The 21,542-nt window shown below is 38.0% G+C and overlaps 1 protein-coding gene across 2 annotated transcripts in view; it reads right to left on the bottom strand.

The window, feature by feature from the left end:
- SLIT3 (slit guidance ligand 3) overlaps positions 1–21,542 on the bottom strand; it is a 433,002-nt gene that overhangs the window by 61,171 nt on the left and 350,289 nt on the right. For both annotated transcript variants that reach the window (XM_071759292.1, XM_071759294.1), the window contains 6 exons: positions 20,107–20,175; positions 18,965–19,036; positions 18,725–18,796; positions 12,206–12,277; positions 7,498–7,661; positions 3,495–3,619 (listed from right to left, as the gene is read on the bottom strand). In XM_071759292.1, the coding sequence (XP_071615393.1) occupies positions 3,495–3,619; positions 7,498–7,661; positions 12,206–12,277; positions 18,725–18,796; positions 18,965–19,036; positions 20,107–20,175 (574 nt within the window). The remainder of the gene's footprint in view (positions 1–3,494; positions 3,620–7,497; positions 7,662–12,205; positions 12,278–18,724; positions 18,797–18,964; positions 19,037–20,106; positions 20,176–21,542) is intronic.

The following is a 21,542-nucleotide window of genomic DNA, read 5'->3' as shown; positions in this document are numbered from 1 at the left end:
CAAGCCTTTTGCATAATTACACCTATGTCTGTGTTTAATATAATAACACAAGTTTCCTTTCTGTTCTCATCAAACAAAACTGCTTGGCCCATGGGCCTCTCAGCTCAGGAGGGCCATGAGTTACCTCACTGTAAAAGCTTACTCAGAACCACTGTGGGAAGCATTACACGCTGCTGAAAGGTGACCCATAAGGTACACATTCAAGAGCACAAACATCTCTGTGATCATGAAAAATAAGAGATGGAGTCATGGTCAATGTGATAGTGAAAAATAAGACTATAGGTTTTTGCAACTACAGTTAACTGGTAGCAACCAGTTTGGCAACTGGTAATTTGGGTGGCCTTCTGCTAGTTGGCCTACTGTCTTCCTGAAGGCCAGCATGACCATGGGAACCCCAAAAAGTGGTCTGTAACTGTCTGTCCCTTTCCAAGGAACTCTATAAAGCTGTCAGCTCATTTGAATGAGCTTACACTTGAAAAAAGTGTGGGTTTTCCCCTTTATTGACGCACTCTTCCACAGATTTTTTTCAAAATCTACATCAAACAAGAAAAAACAAATGCTGAGAGGGCAGATTTAGGACAATTTATCAAGGTCTAGGAAATAACTTCCAGATGGATAGAGCTGTTTGGTGCTGGCTGGTGAGAAGGAAGTAAGGTATTGTTATTGAATTAGCATGAATCTCTGGTGGAAAACTGTGTGGTATATAGAGTGCTCCTTTCATATGGTTTGCATTTGGACCTGTCATATTTCATTTTTATTCAAAAACCTGTGGTAAAGACACACAGCTCTTTTGCTTATTAAATTTCCACCAATTATCCCTGCACTCTTATCCAGTCAGTATTTTTAAACTCTGCACTAAGTGCCATGCCCTGGCATGTTTGCTCTTTGCCACACTTGGATGACAGCTTGGTGCTTGGAGACTCACAAGTGGTTTTAGGTTTTATATTCACACATTGAATGTTACCTGGCAAAGCATGTAAGAGGAGAAAAACTGGATGTTCAAGATGTTTCAACTGAGTCACTTCAAGAGTTTATCAAAAGCTTTCTAAGTAATATGATGCATAAGAAATCTAATGCACACTTAGTGATTGCTAATACAACTAAAGGATTCTTTTAGATTACTCTTGTTAATAAATCCTAACTTTGTATATGTCTTCTAAAGGTATCTGGACTAATGCATTTGCTAATACAGAAATGCTGTAAAAAAACCCAAATCAAACACTGTAGGATCAAAAAAAAGGTATACTCATGACCAACAATTTTTACTTATAATAATCTGGATATCTGTCATGACACATGCCTCATAGAGTAACACATAAACAAAAACCTATGTATTTTCCTGCAAGTTTTGAAATCAATTACTTTTCAAGTTATCCTAAGGGCAACCCTTAGGGGCAGTCCCATCCTAAGAACTCAACATAGTTTGTATTAAACATCACATTAAAACTACCATTCAGTCAACTTGAGGAGATGAACACCCCCAGTTTCCTTCATTGCAAAGACAAATCAGCTAACTACCAAGTATTTAGTTTCAGTTACATGGATTTTTGACAGTGTAGACTTTTAAGATCCTACTGGTTGATATGCCCATGTGCAGAAGGGTTTTTAATGAAAGGAAATTTTCAATGGGCTTTTCAATTACTTAGGAGAATTGTTATTATTCTTGAGTACTAGATATGGAGGCACTGGGGTAAGATGGCAAAAAGAAGCTTTACATCTTCTCTTTACCAATATTTCAGACATAGAATCATAGAATTAGCTGGGTTGGAAGGGACCTCAGAGATCACCAAGTCCAACCCTTAATCCACTACCACTGCAGTTACTAGACCATGGCACTGAGTGCCACATCCAGGCTCTTTTTAAATATCTCCAGGGACGGAGAATCCACCACTTCCCTGGGCAGCCCATTCCAATGCTTGATCACCCTCTCGGTAAAGAAATTCTTTCTAATGTCCAACCTAAACCTCCCCTGGCACAACTTGAGACCTCTTGTGCCCTCTTGCCTTGCTGAGAGTTGCCTGGGAAAAGAGACCAACCCCAACCTCCTTTCAGGGAGTTGTAGAGAGTGATGAGGTCTCCTCTGAGCCTCCTCTTCTCCAGGCTGAACAGCCCCAGCTCCCTCAGCCTCTCCTCGTAGGATCTGTGCTCGAGTCCCTTCACCAGCCCAGTTGCCCTCTTTTGGACCTGCTCCAGGACCTCAATATCCTTCCTGAGCTGAGGGGCCCAGAACTGGCCTCACCAGCACTGAGTACAGGGGCAGAATCACTTGCTTGGACCTGCTGGCCACACTGTTCCTGATATAGGCCAGGATGCCATTGGCCTTTTTGGCTACAATTACTCTACTTTCATTTGGGATATAACCTAGGCAAATAGAGAAGGGAAACAGTGGTATCATCAGATCAAACTAATTGCTAAATCCTTCCTGGAACGTAAGACATGGATACTTGTGCTTACTTCTCACACGTCTGGTTTTGCTCCTTTTTTTTTGTTTGTTTCTCCCTAGCTCTCATTAGTCTGTGTTTTATAAGAAACTCCTTCAGCTGACCAAGACTCTGTTAGAAGTATCCAATGAGGCAAATAAAATCATAGTCTATAGGATGCAACCTACTTCTTTGGCCATAACATCCAATTCTCCCCAGGCTGTGAACAGATCAGATGCCTCATTTACTACTTACAGTTAATCCTTCAGCTACTGACTACTGAGCTAGGTTTCCAGTTATATCAACTCTGAAACAAACCCTTGGTAGCCTTAAGGGATTGTGATGCATTGTTAAGAATGGCAGTTAAGTATCACTACCAAAGAAACTGCGTTACTCAATTACAAGTTCTTCTGATTTTTAAACGTGTTATCAAGAAATAGACACTGCGAGCATGCAGTGCTTGGCCTCTACTGGATTTCAGGCTTGCAGATCACTCTGTGGGCATTACTGTTCAGAATTCAGACACAGGTAAGCTAGTGGTTGTTCTGATGAGTTATCTTTCTGCTACTAAGTCTGTGTACAACAGATGTAAACCAGCAAGTATCAACTTTGTGTCGCTGTGGACTAAAGAGGCCCTTAATTCTCATATGAACTGTCTCCTCTTTGGCTTGGCAGTCTATGAAATGGCTATCGTGTTGCTGGCAAAAGGAAATCAATTAAAAGGAAGATAAATCCACTCGCTCTTTTCTACATCACAGAAACAGAGAGTTCTCAAGGTTGGACCTGACCTCCAGAGATGGTCTACTCCAACCACCCTGCCCAAAGCAGGGTCAGCAAGAGCAAGCTACTCAGGGTGATCTCTTTAGCCATAGGACAGGGAGAAAACAAATGTCTTTCTGATTACACTGGATAAAATTTGTAGCAAGGTGCAGCTGAAGGCTCACACACAATTTGCTTGACTAGAGGACATTTTGAGATGAGTTGTCTGCAAAAATTGACCTCTCATGGTGCAACAATTAAGAACACAGAAGGGGAACACTTTGTGCCTTGCATGTAGTTCATTTGTAGTCATACCTTGAAGCCAAAAGGGCAAGTGCATTGATAAAATTCCACTGGATCATTGCTGCACATCGCATTGTTCTTGCACGGATTGGAGAGGCAGGGGTTACACTTGGACACAACACCGATATCTGCTGGCTCTGGAAAGGCAAAACATGGTGTATTAATAGAGGACTAGATTTAAAAATTAATACTTCCTGTATTCACACACACATTCTTTCCTAACATAGTACTCACCCTCATTGGCACAAATGAACATGCTGTGGGTGCAACTCTGCACAACAGCGTGGGATTCCCAGTGACCAGAGAGGTTTTAAGTACTTAGATCAAGTGCTACGCAGCCTTCAGTGATGCATATATTCTCCCAGACATGCAAACACTAGCTCTGAAAAAACGTGTTGGGAATTCCCAGAAAGTGGGCTTATCCATAGATAACTTTCAGCAATTTCTCCTTCACTCAGGGCTGGAAATTCTGCAACAGAAACCCCTAGGGAACTGTAACACGACATTTCTATGGCTGGTTATAAGAATGAAAGTGCAGATCCAACAGTAGAAATAAAAAATATGCATAAGATTTAGTTGGAGGCTTATGTTAATGTTTAGCTGCAAAGTGCTCTACCATGCTCAATGTTAACAGAGTTCAAAACGTATCCTGTTCTGTCCAGAAGAGTGATTAACAACATCAGCTATCTTGGCAAAATGCAACACAAACAAATATGCAGATGTGTAAATATATGCAGGTAAACACACATGGCCATGCTTAAACTAAAAACCAATTAATTTTAACAGAACTCTAAGAAGCAGTGATTGTGGGTGAACAGATTGAAACAATACTAAGTATATAAATCCGTTAATATTTTATGTTGAGACTTTACAGAAAGCTAATTTAGAGAGCTATATTTACAGCTTAAGATATGCTCATTTTGAAATGACTATTTCAGATATTAGTAACTTAGAGGCTTTTACATGTAAAAAATAAAACCTAATACTTTAAAAGTATTAGATTTAAAAGGACTTTAATCATGTTGAGCAGTAAAGACCCTAAAATAATTTCATTTCATTTTTGAAGGACACAGGTTTTAAAATAACTTAATAGTGGTCCCATATTAATCCCAAGTGGGCACAGAGCTCCTGTTACATAACAGATCATAAGAAGGAGCAAATTGTGAAACATCCTGGAAGTGAAGAAAAGAAACTTATACTTGATATTCAAAAGTGGAGCTCTTGAATGTTACCAAAACTAGCCATGAAAAAAAACCCTTCTAGTCAAGGATTTTCTTTGGACTATTCTGTATGAGATATAAACCTTTTAAAATTAACTTTGAATACCTCTATGGCACCAAAGGGGGTAAGAATATGGCAGAAATAGCTACCAAGGAGTTTCAGCTGAAAAGCAACGGCAGTGTCAAGCCAACATCTTATACTGATGGTGATGTTATCAGGGCCAGAGAGCTAAACACAGTGGTCTGGTAACAGGGCACAGTTGACTGCAGAGTGTATTGTGATAATGAATTAAAAACACACAAGGAGTAACAAATCCAAAAAATGAACCAAAAGACTGTTGTCATCCTCTTCTTTGTATTTATGTCTAATCAAACGTCATATATGTTTTTAACCTGGAGTTAGGACAGCAAGAGGAAATAACATTTCAGGCAATGGCAGAGGGTGGAATGTGGCAAACCTGAGTTACTTTTAAGGTAGAGAATATATGAAGGTAGCTCCTTGGAGAGCTCATAAGACAGCCAGCAATGCAGCTCTTCTAGATTTAGAGGTCACTAAGCCAGGATTTGTTCTATTATTTATTTATTTATTAATACACAGGCATACATTTTCATTTATTCCTATGGCATAGATCAAAGCTAATCAATGTAGGAGCTAATAAGAACAGTGTTAGTTCCTGGCAGTTAAGCAGTTCATCAGTTTGCCTTTGTGGATTTGATTTATACATCCATACAGCAAAATGCCCTCAGCCCAGAACATGCTTTTCCTCTACTGCATAGCTAGGAGGGCAATTTAATAAAAAGCAGAGCTGAGCTGAGTTTGCATGATTTGCACATCACATACTTTCATTTTCTTGGCTTTGCTGAGACATAACCTTCTGCTCAATCACGGGCTAAAAACATATTTTAAAAAACAATAAATTTTTTTTTTTTTTTTTTTTTTTTTTTTTTTTTAATGTAAAAGTAACTGGAGGCCACAGAGCACATTCAGGCACTCCCTTTACACAAGCATCTATATGTACCATGTTCAGCATGGGCTGACTTCTGCAGCAGTGACTCAGGCTTTTAGGGGAACAAAGGGTTCAGCCCACCCTGAGCTCTGTCACATGCACAGGCTGCAAGGCTAAACCTGAACTTCACGTTGTAACAAATCCTGTTGCTTTACCATAGAAGAGTATCACTGATGCCCAGACAGAGCAGCATGAGGCATTGGATCTTAAATATCAGCATGAGAAAGGGGTTCAGTTAGACTATCAAATCATGTGTTGGTTTTCAAAATGTATGTATTGAGATGAGAAAAGGGGACTGGGGTCTGGAGCTTCTTGGAGTTTAGTGCCACTTGCCCAGAGTTTCTGCTTGTCTGAAGACTACCTCTGAATCAATACTTTTTTTCTCCTTTTCTACACAGATAAAGCAAGCCATGGATACAGTTAGGATAGCAGAAAGCCCATCAACTAAGATTTACATTTAAAACATAGAGCTGTCTTTAATAGTCTGGATCACAGGTTTACCTACTTCTTGCATAAAAAATGCTTGTTTCATTTTGAGAGATATTGAGCTTACCTATTGATATATCACAGTTTCAGAATAAAATGTCTTGTTTAGCCTGTCTTTCTGGATTAAATTTCAGACCATGTTAAACACATAAATACACTTCTTTCCTTTGTTTCACTTTGTGAGAATATTTGATATTTTTATTATTTAAGGTGTATTTGTACTTCACATTTGAGAGACTCTTATGAAGTCCTGATAGTTTTGAAACTGACACTTGAAAGTAATTAAATTATAAGGTTACAGTTATTAAATACATATTTGAAGGGACATAAATTTCAGCTCAGACTTGGGAACCTGTGTTCTAAACCCACCTCAACACCATCATTTGTTTGTTCAGCACTTTAATGCCAGCTTCTATAAAATTATGCTTCCAAGTGGTACTGTAAATGTGCCTGTCACTCTGAGAGACATAAAACCAGTCTTTATGCCCTCATTTTCATTTCCAGGAGAGGCTACTGACCCATCTTTACACTATAAATATAATTACATCTTCTCCTGTGCGCTGGTAAGTGAACCTCCATATTTTTTTTTACATTAGGAACATATAGGTATATGCTACTCTACATTCACTGATAAGCTACCCACAAAAAAAAGTACACTCTGTCTAAGTGGACCCTAATGCAGCATATTGCTATCATTAACCTTCTCTAATCACCAATAACTGCACCTCAACCCTCTCCTGAATGCATGTCTCCTGTATGCAGACATCAAACACCTTTGATAATTTCCAGTTCTGATGAGGAGTTGGTGAGGACCATTTGTATATCTTCAACTGAAATGTAGTTTTGGTAAATACTTGCTTTCTGGAAGAATTCTCAGTTTCTCAGTTTTTAAGTAAATGTACATAATAACTAGAGCACTCTATATTTTTAAAATAACCCTTATTTTACTAAAGTTTTCTGGGGTAGGTAGAAGGCCAAAACCAACATATTTGCTCAAATAAGTTCTAACAACATCCTATATACCAACTTGCCACTATAATCTGGTGTGAGCAACAGGAATACTAACCCTTGTGAGGTTTGTTGGTTTTCCTTTCAGTGGGGCAGTTAACTCCACTTTGTGGAAGAACTGTTGAAAATGCAGCTGGAATGTACTGTGATGGTTCAGAAAGTGAAAGCCGAACACTGCTCCCCCACCCAGCTTGCTTCAAAACCAAACAGCTTCCAATAGCATAAAAATAAAGCACTGTACGTGAGGAAAAGCAACATGGGAGAACAGAGAACCTCCCAGCTTGCACCACTCACCTTTGCACTGGAAGTGGTGAGTTGGTGTTGTGAGCAGCAGCCTGTCCACCATGGTGTCCGGCCCGCTGCATCGGGCTATCCCGGGCTCTTTGTACCCAGCCTTCACCCACTCAGAGAGCCAGCGGAGGTTGCAATCACAGTGCAAGGGGTTGGTACCTAGAGCCCTAGTGGTGTAAAATAATTAACAGCAGGTATTTTAGCTTACAAGCAAAGATAACACCCCTCATCCCATCAAAGCGCATTTTATTCTCCACTTTTACAGGAATGCTTTAGCTTCAAAATGTGGGAAAGTTCTTCTGAGTATTCAGGAAATCTTACAGATTTATCTCCTCTAGTATTACCATCCTTTCTTTCTTTCCACCGTTAATTAGGCTGCATAAATACCAAACAACAGATAATTTTTTTTCAAATAATAAATCACTTTGTCTAGAAATTGTGCTTGAGCAGTGTTGCCAGACATACTGCTTTCATCAAATTTATCACATTGCTCTCTTTTATTTAGGTCTGTGGCCTTCAGAACATATTCTAACAGTAAATTCTGTGATTTCATTTGTATCTGATGACTCATTTTAATGCTTTCTCGCTACGTGAAACATACCCCTGTTTTCACAACTGCAATTTGGTGTCTGCTAAGTTTGTTTATGGCTTTGAAAGCACATTTGCTGGTTATCCTATCACTTGAGTTTGCTTGTATGGTTGAATTAGATGCATCCACGCTGTGCAATTATAATTCACAGAACCTTTTCATTATTCATGAAAATCTACCCAAAAGAAAACAAACCTTTTTACCTTCAAGTTAGGTGCTGCCTTGACTCATCTATACTGTTTTTTCCCTTAAAGAAAGTGTCTTTTCATGCAATCAGTCAACTACAAGCAAAGTTCAGGCTTCAGAAGAGTCAGTGTAAAAACAGCTAGTTTTTGAAAGTGTGAGGAAACACATATAAGAAGTCTGAATTAACTATTCTGAATTTAAGGCTTATGTACAACACTTGAATTGTCATGGGAGGAAAAGTAACTAAATGAAGATTAGCATAGGAAAGCAATAGTAAAGAATGCAATAAATCGAAGCATTTCTGCTATTTTTAAGATGGTGTTTTAAACTCGAGCTTCTTTCAAATAAAAACATCAGACAGAGTAGTAAGACAGAAACCTTGGTAAATTTGTTGATACATTTCTACACGAGTGACTAATGAACCCCCTGTGCCCTAGACAGATTCATAATGAAAGTTCATGGGTTCAAACCCTGTCTAGGGCTCATTCATCAAAATTAAATGTATACTGCAGCACAGTATTAAAGAATCTCCATCCATTCCTTTTGTAAATCCATTGCTTACAATGGAAAAAAACTTGTGTTGACTTTTTGACCCTGTAACTGTGATCAACTGGTTCACTTGTCCAAGGTTAAACAAAATGCAACAGTGAAAGCTGGACCGAGAAATTAACTTCAGTGTTGAGCAACTGCCATATATACAATGGGAGTGGGGGGACAGTGGAAAGCTTGTTACTGTGTTAATTTATCTTTACAAACTAAATATGAAATAAAGCTGATTTACAGATACTAGAAATGATTACCATGAACACTGTTATACAACTGCAGAAATTACCACATTTATCTTTTCTGTTCTTTTGTTTGAGGTGGTTTGTGGTTTTTGTTTTTCTTTTTCCCTTTCTCTTCCTCCTTTTTTTTTTTTTTTTTTTTCTTTCTTATTTTCTAGCAACTACAGTGAATTCTTGTATTTTCATTCATGAGTTCTAATACACTCTATTTCTTTGCCCACTATAGCAAAATGTTTCAAGAAGGTAAAAATATCTTGTGCTGTAATGAAATACCATCAGCAGCATTTTCAAAATGTTGTGCAGCTATTTCTGTTCAGACACTTTTTTTTTTTTTGGTTTTGGTTTGGTTTGTTTTTTTTTAGGCAACTTAGAACAACATCACTTAAAGTAAGCATAATGATGTGGAGAAACAGAAGAGTGGTCAGCTTATTTTTTTATAGTTAGTTACATAACTAATATAATTTTGAGTAAAGATGAGATGATTTAACAAGATTAGAAATCTGAGGTCTTTATTGAAAATTTGCCTGAGAGAACCCCCTGCTGTACACAGCACCCATTTCGAAGGGGTTCTTTGGAGAGTCTGAGGGGGTCAACTGAGGGGCCTGGGTGGTGTTTGGAAACTGAGTCAGTTACAGAGTTGTGTGTATTAATGAAAGGGGAGAGCAGCAAATGCAGGAACTGACCTAAGAAGGTCTCAGTTCTACCCTCTCAGATTGTGGGTTTTTGGTTAGTAATGTATGCCATCCTTAAGTAGTGCTGCAACATTTTTATCCCTGCATTGGACTAAACCAATTTCACAGATTCAGGGTTTAAACAGCCAATTATGTTATTCAAGTGAATAAAGTAATAAGCAGCAAAGAAAACAGCGTGTGTACACCATAGACAAACCTTTCTCTGCCTTTAGTAAGACATATCAGCTACACAGTTACAATAGTTACTTCATAACCACTGATGTTTATCTTGCAGGCTTTAAGCAGCTATGGAAAAAGTGACTGAAGTATCTGCATCTCAGTTTTGCTCTTCCGATTACAGACCAATTTAAAGCTATTACAAAAGACTGACTATAACCAACAGTCTTGTCTCTGCTACACAAACATTTCTTTGCAATACTAAAGGTTAATTTGATACTCTGCCTCATCAGGCCCCACACTGTAGTGATGCTGAAGGCCCTGGCTGATCATCTTGCTCAACAGCTTGGTAGTCAGATTTCTCCAGCCGTAATACCTATTCTGCTGTAGCCACACAGCTTGTAAATTTAACAATTTTTTTCTCCCATGCATAGCAACCTCTTGTATCGTTTTCAAAATCATTCCAGTGCATGCTTTCTCTTTCAAGATCTATATATCAGGAAGAGCTAAAAAGGAATTTATTTTCAATTATGTATGACTCTGTTTGAATAAGCACAGCTTTCTCTGGCAAGTGAAAAGCAAAATCACTGTGGGTGCTCAAAGTTTCAGAATCCTCTATAAGGAACTGGAGAGCAGAAGTGGACTGTAAAATTCAATTGTTCATCCGTGCAAATTACACCCCAGATAGGCCTTATTTATTTTATGGATTCTATTTATTACTGTTCATCTGAGCTTCGTGTATTTTACATTTCTGGCAGCACATAGATCTAAACAGACAGACTGCAGTGATTGTATTGGGCCAAAGGGGTTTTTATCACTCTCTAAGGTGAACAGTTTACCCAGGAAAATTGTATCTGCACTCCATTTAAAACTCTAAGGAAAATCCAAACAAATGGGGCATGATATGTTTACCTCTTGAGTTCTAAAAATACCTTTGGAAGCCAGGTTCCCAGTGTGAAAGGTGTCACTGCTTCTAAAAGGAGGTTCAGGGCTTCAGGTCAGTTGGACTTCCATTACAAAAAAACATACAAATTGACCTGACTATACTGTGAACAGGATGAAGAAATAAATTCTGCAGAATATGAGTATTTACTCTGACTTACATAACAAGGCCTAAGCTTGAAACAGATGTTATTTCTCAGCTGAAGATGAAATTGCCTAAGTTACTCACATATTATTTCTGTCCCTACCAATATGACTTGTCTTTATTATTTATTGTCCAGAGAGAAACTGAGGCAGAAAGCTGTTAAACAGACAGCAATAGTCAAAGGACATATTTGCTAATCAGAAAATATGTAAATATGAACTGAACCTTGCATCCAGGCAAATGGAGGGCATCTTTAAGGTTGCAAAGAGAGAATCAGAGATATAAAACCTATGTTAAAAGCATGTCTATATGTTTGCATGTCCTGGCATGTGCATACATCCACATCAATTCATGTGCATGACGGCAGCATCAGAGAGAAAGTATCCATACCAGCTTGTAAAACTTACCAGTTCACAAAAGCACCAAGACATTACCCAACCCCCTGGTTACTTGAGGACAGTAATGAAGAAACATGCTTCGCAAAATTGCTTTTGCTTTACATCTATTCTCCAATGAAGCAAAGTACCACACATTATCTCAGGGATTATCTCTTTTGGCACTGTTACACTTTCAGGTTATTTTGTAAAAAATGCAGCTCTTTGTCTTTGAAGTTCTTAGATTAACTGAACTGCATTGAAAAACATCCTGAAGCTCTACCAACATACCAGTAATACCCTGAAATATCTGAAACATTTGACAATTTTTTCAAATTATGGAATACAGTATTAATATTGTGAAAAGATCAAATTCCATATGATTAAATATATATGTCTGAAGCAGTGATTCATCAGCAAGTTCATATATTGACAATATTTCAGTATGCAAAACATATGATACTTATTAGGCAAAGAATTCACATTTGCTTAATATTTGCTCTTTGTGGGAGGTTTCCTGTCTCACCCTCAGACCATAACACTCCCTGCATTTTATGTAGACAATGTTGAAAGAAGCCTGAAACACCAAGTGCAAAGAAGAGGAAACTGTCAGGTTTGCTCATTTGGTTTTCCTTAAGAAAATATTTTGGTTACTAATAACAACAGGTTCTAGTACTTTTTTATTTCCTTCAAGCAGAGACATTATTAATACCCAGAGCAGAATAAGGAAAGTGAGCAGGAAAACCAGAAAAGCTATACAATTTTAAATTTGTAATAATATATACTGTTGTCTAAATATGAAACCATTGAGCAAACACATAAACCCAGACAGAAGTACTTACAGATGGGACAGAGATACCAGGTCATTGAAAGAACCTTCAGGAACACTGGAAATATCATTTCCATGGAGCGTCCTAGAAGAGGGGAGAAGCAGGCAGGTATCAAACAACAGTATTTTATCTGTTCCCCAGAAGTGGGGTAGATTAGAATAGCAATCAGTGGATAAGAAGAATATTTAATTTTGTTTCTTTGAGAGTTTCTTTGAGCTTCACAACTCATGAGCTTCCATGCTTTATTACCTCTGCTTCTAGATCGGAACAGTCTGTGACTGTTTTGAATGTTTTGAATTAAAAAGGCGACATACTGCTTGTGTTATTACAAGTGTATTGAGACAAACAGACCCTCACATACGTACCTATAGTCTTTCATAGAATCCCATTGGTGAGAAACACAGAAAAAGAAGAAGAGGGAAAATAGGAACTGTGAAAGTTAAATTAAGTATTGACTTCAGAGAGGTGGCAGGAGGGAACAAGGGTTCACAGGGGCAAATATAGATGTGCTTTACATCCTGGTTTCCCATTCTTAGAGTAGGAAAACCACCTTCATGTGATATTTTAAAAATCTGTTTTACAAATAAGTTTATGAAGAGAAAATACTTGTTATTAGTCATTTTAAAGCATTATATGCACTGCAAAAAGAAACTAACATTTTTCTAGCAGGGTTTTCAGGGGTTTTACCATTCTATCTAAAGCAGACATTTATGTGTGTTCTTGCTGCTTGAATATGGCAACACTTGCATTCAAAGTGGCAGACACAAGAGTAAAAATAATAATTTTTGATTACCTGTGGTTTTCATTGCAATTTCAACTGAAGACACTGCTAAAAAGTAGGGTACCACCACCAGAGGCTGTGACAGACAAATAGAGAGGAAGAGTGCTTTTTGCAGCACCAAGGCTACAACGAGCCAGGAAAAAACACAGCAAGAAATGAGATTGTGGGAGGGCACAGGATGCTTGGGGTGATAAGTGCAGAGCAGCTATCCAGAAAATGCACCAGAGAAGATACACAATCATGTAAGATTTTATTTTATAAAGAAGTAAAATCAGCTATTCAGCTTCTGCATTCCCTGCCTCACTAAATAATTATCTGGCAAAAAGAATGAAAACAAACCCCAAAAAACAGAGGAAAGCATTTATGGTTTATTATAACTTTTCTAGTTTGCATGTCAATGAGGACTAGGTTATGAAGTCAAATAATAACAGACAGAAAGGTCTTGTAAGGGGCCAATTATGAATCAATTCTGCTGGATCTCAGCCATTTCTTAAACAAAAGTTAGTAGAAAACTTGCAAAGGAAAAGAGCAGCAACATTTAAAAAATCATATTTTCTTTTGCACATCTCTCCTGAGCTGGTTCAGTTATAGCAAACTCCTGAATTCTTTGTCCTCTTTCCCAGGTCCAGGAATTATTGTCAGTGTTCCAGACATTGCAGAGAAAAAAAAGAAACCCACTGTGTGTTGTTTTTGGAGCAGCACTTTCCCTTGAGTAATTTCTTTTCTAATTTACCTGGTGATTCGCTGAACACAGCAACCACATCTTATTTTTTTATTTCCATCACTGTTCAGATTCCTGAAATGGTGCATAGTGAGTTTATGCGAAACCAACCAAACACCTGGGCCCATGGAAATACACAAGTGCCCGAAACAAAAATAAAAGCATTGCTTCTTGCATCCTTTCTTCCCTAACACCACTTACAAGCTTCACCATAATCTATATGATGCCTTGTAATTCTTATGAATTCAACCTTTAGCCATGACCTTATACCAGCATACAAACAGCAAAGAAAAAGCAGACTCACCAGGGGAAGATATACCTTATCCTGTCTCCCTCAAGGTTGGGCCCTACCATGGCTGAGAACTATGTAAGCATAAGCAATGCTACCACTACCATGTTTCACAGCTGCTCATCACAACTGCATTTTCTGTCTCATTGTGCTGCCAAGTTTTTCTACAGAGCATGAAACCACAAAAATTACAGCTGAGATATCCTGCTGGCACCTCTCTCCAGTTCTTGATTCCAAACCCCCTTCCAATATCCTTATTCTGTAATTGTGTTTAAAGCATACCTAGCTTTTTGGCCATTAATAATAATAATTAAGAATACTTAGCATATAAGGATGGATCTCCAAGCAATTATTTCAAACAGGAATGATAGGAGCTCCCACAAAGTAACTCCAGATAAAGAACACTCACTAATTCTATACAGAATCTCCAATTGACTCATACCCAACAGATATTACACAATGAGAATTTTTGTTGTCTTGAGGATTCAAGATTAGGCCTGATCAACAACTCTTTGTCAGTATGTTCCCTTCTGCAATGAAATAAGGATATTTAAAATAGCAGCCTCTCATAATGAGCTGATATTCTGATCTTTAAAACTACTTAAAGATCAGCAAGACAATGCTGAGCAGACAACAGAATTTATATATATCTCTTTCTGTCCTATCAGTTGTGTTTATTCTGTGAAGGGGTGCATCATCCTTCCAAGATGCCCTGAAACCTTATTCCAAGAGAACCTCAAGAATGACAAAGCCATTTATATATAAGGAAGTAAAATTATCAAAAAATGTAAAACCACTTGGAATGATTGGCTTGACTACATATCTCAAACACTGAAATATGTTTCCTGGATGCAAATGTCTGCAATAAAAAATCATGTCAGCAACATCATCACCTATGCATGAATGCTAAATGCTAAAAAACTTAAAACTCACAATAATGAATAGTGACAAGACGGTTCAACAGTGCAATAAAATCTTTTTCCTCCTGGATCAACAACAGCAACATATCTTTATAACAAAAACAATTTTAAACAACTGGTCAAGCAAAATCTTAAAACATTTGGTCAGTTAAAGCTCACACATTGATGTGTGTGTTCTCCCTCAAAAGCACAATTTCCAGGTATCCTCTTGTATAAACATGGGTAAATAGCAGGGCTATGAATTTAAGGTGATGTGGAACTCCTCTCAGAGCACGAAAAAAACCACAAATGAATTCTTGAAATAAAAAATTTCTTTTACTTGTAATCTCACATATTTATCAGGTAAGGATATTAATTAAACATCCTTTGGGGTTTTTTCCTTTAACTACCTGTTTACTAACTGTTCCCAAGTCCTCCTAGCCCATTGTCTCGTAAGGCTAGGTTTCCATAGACACAAAAGGGATACTTTTTTCAGTAACAATGATCAGCGCTGTAGAGACAGAAATGTGATACAGAGCCACACCCTATCAAGGGCAAACACCTAGAATGAACCCTAGAGGATGCCCAGCCCCACAGGAACCAGCACAACTCAGATGTCAAAGAAAGTGGAAGCTACAGTGTGGCTTAATGCTCAAAGCTACTAACAGCAGCACCTGTTACAGTTTCTAGAACTGTACAAGTAGTCATTCTGCCATGCAAAAGAAAGAAAGAAAAGAAACAAAGCTAAATAATGATGAGGTCGAATTAGTGCAGCATCACTGAAAGTACATTGTAAAAACTGCTTCCAAAATTGTGCCTGGCGAGTATGAATGGCAGTTTTGTCATCACACATACTATTATGTATGTGCAAGCTTTGAACTACAGTAAATACAGGTCAGTTTTCAGTAAAACTGGAATATCTCAAAGTAGTAGAATATCTTGTAGCTAATTTTAACTGTTTTTTGGGGGTTTGGGGTTTTTTTTTGGTTTGGTTTTTTTTTCATAACTATAACATGGAAAAATTCTAGTGATCTGAGAAACTATTTTTAATTTTGGACTTAGCCTCCTAATTAAATTAGGATAAAATGTCAGAAGTTACAACTTTGTCACACAATGAAAATAATCTTGAAAACAGTCCATTTATGTTTAACAGAGACTCCCAATATTTATAAGTAATTTGTCTCAATCTCAGCTTTTAAAATGTCTTTAAATTTAGCTTCTAGAAAGATGAGTTTTGGACAAAAAAATCCAAAACAAAACCAAAACCCAAACCCACAATTTTTCACTGCAATAGCTTTGGTGCAAAAACCCACTGATATCAACTGTTGCTTACTAAACAAATTCTTAAGAGTGCCGTGGAGCAATTTCATCAGACTTTGGCTGCCATTATGGATAAGCTACATAAGGACTCAAGACTTAAGACCTGATTGTGTAAATACTGATATATATGCATATATATAAACATAAGCATGTTTACTCTGAAGGTTTTTTAGTTGAGCTTGTGTTGAAAAGTCCTTGAAAGAGAACAGAACCAGATATCTAAGATCAGCTTCATCACAAACACATTTACTTTATTGACTTACTATAGAGAAGTAAAAATTAAAGAAAACGTGGAATTTGGAAGACAGAAGCCTATACGAGAAAGGTTTGCTCTCTTCAAAGGAATGAACAGCTACAGGTAATGAGATCTCTATATTCTTTGTATAAAAAACAAAACAAAACTGAAAGAAAAAAAAAAAGTGGAAATTGTTGTGCAGATGTTTTCCCTTTTAAATTCCCCTAAGAATATGGATACTAAATAACTGACAATAACAGATTGCACACTGTCACTCAGAAGACATTTTCATTCTGGAGACATGATTTTTAATAACAACATAGATGACGTGTGGCAAAAATTGTAGCTAATACCAGAGTTTTGTGTGCCATACTAAATCAAATCAGTCTGGAGACTTCTAAATGCATGAAACAGAGGCAGAGATTCCCATTTAGGCTTCATTTCACTCCTTGCTCTCTGCAAGACAGGGAAGGGCTTCTCTTTCAAAGAACGGTATTTTTTCAATTTCAATTTGCTTAGTAGGACATTTTAAAAAGCCAAAAGATGACACCTGTTATTAAAATATTGCCCTTTGATTCTGTCCATATGTGTCCTGCAAGAACAGAAGTGACAAATTGTAGCAACTGGAAGGAGTGAGGCATGGTATATCTACACTGTAATTCAGGGCAGATAGCCCCAAACTAGTTCTAATCAAGCTGACTTGCCTATCAGAAGCAGGCCAGAAGACAGCTCCATATGGAATAATTTATTTGGCCATGAAACAGAATACATTAATCTGCAGCTGTATTTCAGGACTTGTGAAACAGCTCAAATGCGACCATCCTAGCACACTAGAAATGAGAGTCCCAGGCCAAACTTGAAACAACAAATCCAAATCACATTTCTATCTTGTTTTTAACAATGAAAACTGGGAATCTAAAGCTGTCCTGTAAGTTGGGGGACTGAAACCTACATATCTATTTTACCATTCAAACCACAGTACAAGGGCTGGGCCAAACAGCATTGCTTCGCTGCTCCCACAGTTGAAGTGGAAGCTGTTTGTGTCAGCACCTTAACTCCAGACTTATGGAGCCTGGAACACAGCAACCACTGCTTTCTAAATTCCCAGAAACTTCTGTATATCAATGACATCTAACTAAAAAAAAAAAAAAAAATAGGTAATACCACTGTCAAGTTTCAAAGCACCCAGGACATGTTCCCTGTCCTGACCCTTTAGTGTTCAAAGGTCTTTCTCCTTCAGCACACTGAATAATCTCAGCACAGATGAGCTATTTTGTTTATTTGCTTTCAGTTTACTATGCTAAGAATGATGACCCACTCCTGTTGCTGGGCCCTGGGGAGGAAGGTGCCTTCTCTGACTTGACAGATGCACATGGGTTCATGCATCTGCATAAAGAACTCAGCTACCCTAACTCAGGATTTGTTTCTAATGGGGCACACGGGGAGTGAAAGACTTTACATGCAAGCCTGAAGAAGGAGTCAGTCTAGCAGATGCCTAAGAAAAGCTGGGGAGAAGCTGCTTGCTGCAAGAAGCAGGCCCACAGGCCACACTCCAAGACAATATAAAGAAGACTTTCACAAGAGGTTGTAAGAAAATTATTTGATAGAGGAAGATTATGGAATGAAAAAGAGTGCAGAAATGGATCTTCAAAGAAAGTAACCATGTGGACACCCCTGAATGTGCTACCAATCGACACAAGGTGAAATTTTATTCACAACTTGAAGACATTTGAGAGAGGCACCTCAACGCTGCAGGCACCCACTTAGCTTGACTTATTCATTGTTTTACTATAGAGACTTCTAAACTACTTCCCTTGAAATCACATTCTCTTATGTAGTTCTGCCTACAGAAATCTAAATTATAAGAAAATATTTTAAAGGGCCCAGTGGAAACTTACACTCTAAAATAGGATCAAAGAGAAAAAGAGACAAAGAGAAAAGTCCTTTGCTTTGGATCATCCTAACCTTGTTCAAGTAGAAGGGACAAACAGGACAGCCTCTTGGAGGCTTGCTTTCACAACAGTTCTTGTCCCTGAACTACCAAGAGGAAAGTCATTCATCCTGCAAATATGCAATTGCTTCTTTTCAAAGTTTAGCATTCACCTGCTCTAATCATTGTTGGACATATTGCACCTGAGTGCAAATCCATTGAAGCTAATTGTGTGAAAATATTTATGACTACTGGATCAAGTGAAAGCCATCTGCTCAATAAAAAACTGCCTGCCATCAACAGCATTCTAATAAGCTGCTCCTCAGCTGCACTGAAGAAGCAGCACTTGTACTTACAGCACTCGGAGAGACCTGAGCCCATTGAATGCGTGGATGGGAATGCACCGAAGCCGATTGTAACTCAGGATGCTGGGAGAAAGAGTGAACAGTTACAGCACTTTTTTTTGGATCATGTAACTCATAATTCAACCACAAAAAAGCCACGTGCTTACGTAGCAAGATTTACACTAATAGTTCAACATCCAAGACGGTGTCTGAAAAGCAATTAAAACTGTTTCAAAACTTTGGATTACTTACAGCGTTGATAATTGAGTCATGTTGCTGAAGGTGTAATTTGCCAATATGCTTATGCTGTTGTTGCTCAGATCACTGAAGAAATACACACAGAGAAAACATAATTTATAGATATCAATTGAGAAATAAGTCTTTTTGAAAGATGACATAGTATCTGCACAGTAAAATACTTGAAAAGTCACATATTGTCAATGTATATAATATTTGTTAGCCAAGTTTGAATAAGCCATAAAAGCAAAGCCCATCAGTTTTCCCTAAAAAGTTTCAGTCTTAGAAATATTAAGGTGCATTTCCAGCACATAACACTAAACCAAAAATAAATAAGCTAATATGAACAAAATTGTTGAAGAACGATCAATAGATGATACAAACAAAAGTGAACATTTACTGTACCAACTTGTTTTGTAATTTATTACAGGCATACCATTTCCATATGCTCTTCACATTGACAGCTGCTAGAAAAAAATTTCATATTTCATTAAAAAAAAAGTCTTTTAGGCTAAACCAGTACATTTTTCTATGTTTTTGCCCTCCCTCAAAAAAATAAACCAAGAGATGTTTCCAACTAAAACATTGTTTCAAAACAAAGGATTCCAGTTTTTCCTCCATGTTCTTTTTGTCTGAGGTTGTTCCACCCATTTAATCTAACTATGTACAACTGATTCAAATAGCATTTGAACATTTCACTCCTGTGTCTTTCAGGGAGCAATTTAATGAAAGAAGTCTAGATCTGTCTCTCTCTGACAAGTATGCAAATTTCATTGCCTTAGCATTATAAATACTGCCTCGCTCAGACAAATTATTGCCATCTCCTCTGTTAATGACTTTCATAGCTTTGCACAGATAAATCTGCTACATGCAACTGTAGCAGCCTGCATGAGAACTTAGTACTCTCACAGAGGCTGGAAGATCCTGCAGAAGATGGTCTCTGGTGCTCTCAGTTACCTCACCCTTTCTCCAGTCCTTATCAACACTTAATAGCAGCAGTGGCCACTGTGAAATTATTTTCAAATTCAAATTACAGAATGTTTTTCAGGCTTTTTGGTCATTGCACCCCCCCCAAATACTCATTAGTTATTCCCACCCCCAAAGCAGAGCAGAAAGAGTCATGCAATTTTCTTGACATTGAAACACGTGTTTCTTACATGAGTGTCAGGTGTCTGAAGTTGGAGAGCCCCTTTGGCACAGCTGTCAGGTGGTTTCCTTCCAGGTATCTGAAAAAAGTTGGATTTGACAGTTACACAAACATGTTAACAAGAACTCCTGTCACTCCAATCCAAAGCATGAATGAGAAAAATAAAAAGTCAGTCACTAAGGAAAATATCTGATTCATTGCTCTGAAATAGTAACAGTTTCTGCTTTATATAAATGAATCATCCAACATACAAAGCATGGCAGTAGCTTATTGATTTTATTTAAGACTTGGAAATGAATAAAGGCTCACTGGCCTACAGCAAACATATGTGACCATTTGGTTCTTCTATGACAGCAACTGAAGAATGGGAGAAAAATTGTATGGCTTGCGCTCTGAACGTAAAAGTTACCTTTAACAAGTTTCTATAAGAACATGGAGTGCTGACTGACCTTTCCAAAAGGAAAGTTTTTGTCTTACGCATGTAAGTTCCTGGTACAACCAGAAGTGCAAGGGGAGGTGCACTGCCAGGTCTCTGTCTTGCAAACAGACTCACTCACTCCAGCATCAACACAAACCTCAATCAGTTTGACACCACATGAATTACAGCAATTCGTCCATGGCATGTACCCTCTCCTCACCTTTCCTGTGCTAAGTATGCTTGTACAGAAGGAAATCTTGGTACAAACTGAAGACCAGTGACCAAGTTCTCTCTGAACACAGGCTTCTCCTGCACACATGAAGTGTATTTGATAAAAACAGCTTGCATTTCCAGAGTGGAAGTTGTTTGAGACCATCACTGAATGTGTCCCCATTCAGACACATGCCCAGCAGTGCTAAGGCATTTTGAGATAAGGCTATGTTCTCATTTTCCTGGCATACAATGCCTGTACTTTGCAGTTTTTCTCCATTGAAAAACCCATGAGAACATTCAGTAATCAAGGGAATACTCGATAATGAACACAGTATTTTTCAAAAGTTTGCTCAGAAGAGAGCACTGATACTCATTATTTCACAGCTGACCTCTGCCAGCAACAGGATGTGGGGCTTTTCTTATTCTTTACAAAATAATAGAGACAGAGCTGGAGTTCTTTTCCATCACCTTGGCTTTTGGATGAAACTGCATGCCTAGAAGACAGCAAAGTAAAAAGGCTCCAAGAGAAATTGACCACTGTGGTGCCATTGCACTGTCAAGGTGGTCCTCCAGACACCTGCCAGAAGCCATATCTACCTGGGAAACAAATCAGCCTTATCAGAGAGTACCATGCAGGGGGAAGGCATTTCTCTTGCTACAGGAGAGGGTAAAAGATTAAAAGATATTTCCTTTCAGTGCAAATGAAGAGGTGTATTTTGAAAAATTATCAACTGTAGTCAGGAAAGGCAACTCACAGATACCAGAACACTTAATGTGCTGCCTCGACTGCTGAAAACATTATCTGATTATCATGA

Source organism: Heliangelus exortis, chromosome 15 (genome assembly GCF_036169615.1).
Source record: "Heliangelus exortis chromosome 15, bHelExo1.hap1, whole genome shotgun sequence".
Taxonomy (NCBI): Eukaryota; Metazoa; Chordata; class Aves; order Apodiformes; family Trochilidae; genus Heliangelus; species Heliangelus exortis.
The sequence above is the reverse complement of the archived record's forward strand: the minus strand, read 5'-3'. Positions and strand labels throughout refer to the sequence as shown.